A 2,500-nucleotide genomic window follows, 5' to 3' on the forward strand; every position below is an offset into this window, starting at 1 on the left:
TTTTTAATAATTATTTCCTAATGTTATTTTTTTTCTTCTCAGCTCGGATGATGACTATCGCTCCTCCCACACCAACATTGCACAGGCAAGCTCCGCCCCCTTTGCTCCTCCCCCAATGCCAGTCTCCGCCTCTATGCCATGGCTCGGCAGCGGACAGACTAGCATGGGCGCTAGCGTGGTACGTGTGTTACGTATAGGCTGAAAGTCCTGCATGTTAAAGCACACTAAAAATAAAAGTTTAAAAAAAATTATTTTGTATATCATAATAACAACAACAACAACGACAACAGCACATAAATACAATTTATAAAATATAAAGAAATATAATGATTATATACCAAAATTATATGCCATCCCAGAATTTATTTTTAATTGCATTATGTTTCAGATGTGTGTATAGTAAATTTAAAAGAAGAAAAAAAAAAACATGAGCTGAAAGTTTTTTTATGCAAAGACAGGCTGTTTTAAAAATTAGCATAAAATTTGCATATTTCTGCATCAATTGACACATTAATCAGATTAACAACCAGATTAAATACTGAAATATTGACCTCCAAATATAACATGATGTAGAAATTAAAGGTGTGTGTGATTGCACTGTTAGTACATAGTATTTATGTGAATAAACACACACGCGCACACACACACACACACACACATGGTACACCTGTAATTATATAGATGAATATTATAGAAATAATCCCAATGCGATCACGCTGATGAAGTTCAGAGTGTGAGCAGAGAGAGAGAGGGAGAGAGAGAGGGAGAGAGAGAGGGAGAGAGAGAGAGAGAGAGGGAGGGAGAGAGAGATGGAGAGAGAGAGGGAGAGAGAGAGGGAGAGAGAGAGATGTGGTTATGAGTGTTTTGTGTATTTTTTGTCATTTTATCAGCGTAACACAAACAGTGTTGATTTGGTCTAAACACACGCTGTGACGAGTCTGTGAGCGCTGATAAGAACACACAGAGCTGTTAGAGCCCTAACACAGAACAATAAACACCGGACAGACCAAGGTGGCAGTGTGCGTCATCATCGCTGCTGGGTGTCCTCTACTGCTGATAACACACACACACACACACACTCACACACACTCACTCACACACACTTACACACACTCACACACACATGTATCACTCGTTTCTCCAGCTCAATTTCATTCTCAGTCATGATGCATGCTGAATAAACACCAGTATAACGCAGAGTAAACTCTCGAATAAACACCAGTACAAGACAGAGTAAACTCCCGAATAAACACCAGTACAAGACAGAGTAAACTCCCGAATAAACTCCAGAATAAACACCAGCGCAACGCAGAGTAAACTTCAGAGTAAACACCAGTGCAACACAGAGTAAACTCCCGAATAAACACCAGCGCAACGCAGAGTAAACTTCAGAGTAAACACCAGCGCAACGCAGAGTAAACTTCCGAATAAACACCAGCGCAACGCAGAGTAAACTTCCGAATAAACACCAGCGCAACGCAGAGTAAACTTCCGAATAAACACCAGCGCAACGCAGAGTAAACTTCAGAGTAAACACCAGCGCAACGCAGAGTAAACTTCCGAATAAACACCAGTACAACACAGAGTAAACTCCCAAATAAACTCCCGAATAAACACAAGTACAACACAGAGTAAACTCCCAAATAAACTCCCGAATAAACACCAGTACAACACAGAGTAAACTCCCGAATAAACTCCCGAATAAACACGAGTACAACACAGAGTAAACTCCCGAATAAACACCAGTACAGCACAGAGTAAACTCCCGAATAAACTCCCGAATAAACACGAGTACAACACAGAGTAAACTCCCGAATAAACACCAGTACAGCACAGAGTAAACTCCCGAATAAACACCAGTACAGCGCAGAGTAAACTCCCGAATAAACACCAGTACAGCGCAGAGTAAACTCCAGAATAAACACCAGTACAACACAGAGTAAACTCCCGAATAAACACCAGTACAGCACAGAGTAAACTCCCGAATAAACACCAGTACAGCACAGAGTAAACTCCCGAATAAACACCAGTACAACACAGAGTAAACTCCCAAATAAACTCCCGAATAAACACGAGTACAACACAGAGTAAACTCCCGAATAAACACCAGCACAACACAGAGTAAACTCCCGAATAAACACCAGCACAACACAGAGTAAACTCCCGAATAAACACCAGCACAACACAGAGTAAACTCCCGAATAAACACCAGTGCAACAGAGAATAAATTCCAGAATAAACACCAGTGCAACAGAGAATAAATTCCAGAATAAACACCAGTGCAACAGCACACTAGCTGAATTAACACCAGCACAAGACACTAGCACAACTCCAAGTAAACATCTACACAACAGCACAATAGTTGAATTAAACACCAGCAGCACAACATTAGTACAACACTGGATAAACACCAAATATACACCAGTGCAAGACCAAGTAAACAGCAGCCTGATACAGAATAAACACCGTTAGTACTCTAACACCAGCTCAACACATTTGT

The 2,500-nt window shown here is 40.8% G+C and overlaps 1 protein-coding gene across 9 annotated transcripts in view; it reads left to right on the forward strand.

Annotated features, from left to right (window-relative positions):
* dmxl2 (Dmx-like 2) overlaps positions 1–2,500 on the forward strand; it is a 65,393-nt gene that overhangs the window by 56,560 nt on the left and 6,333 nt on the right. For all 9 annotated transcript variants that reach the window (XR_008301889.1, XR_008301890.1, XM_053234763.1 and 6 more), the window contains one exon: positions 43–178. Coding sequence is in view for 7 of the 9 variants with exons in the window: in XM_053234763.1 (XP_053090738.1) it covers positions 43–178 (136 nt within the window). In the remaining 2 variants the exon portion in view is untranslated. The remainder of the gene's footprint in view (positions 1–42; positions 179–2,500) is intronic.

Source organism: Pangasianodon hypophthalmus, chromosome 6 (genome assembly GCF_027358585.1).
Source record: "Pangasianodon hypophthalmus isolate fPanHyp1 chromosome 6, fPanHyp1.pri, whole genome shotgun sequence".
NCBI classification, from domain to species: domain Eukaryota; kingdom Metazoa; phylum Chordata; class Actinopteri; order Siluriformes; family Pangasiidae; genus Pangasianodon; species Pangasianodon hypophthalmus.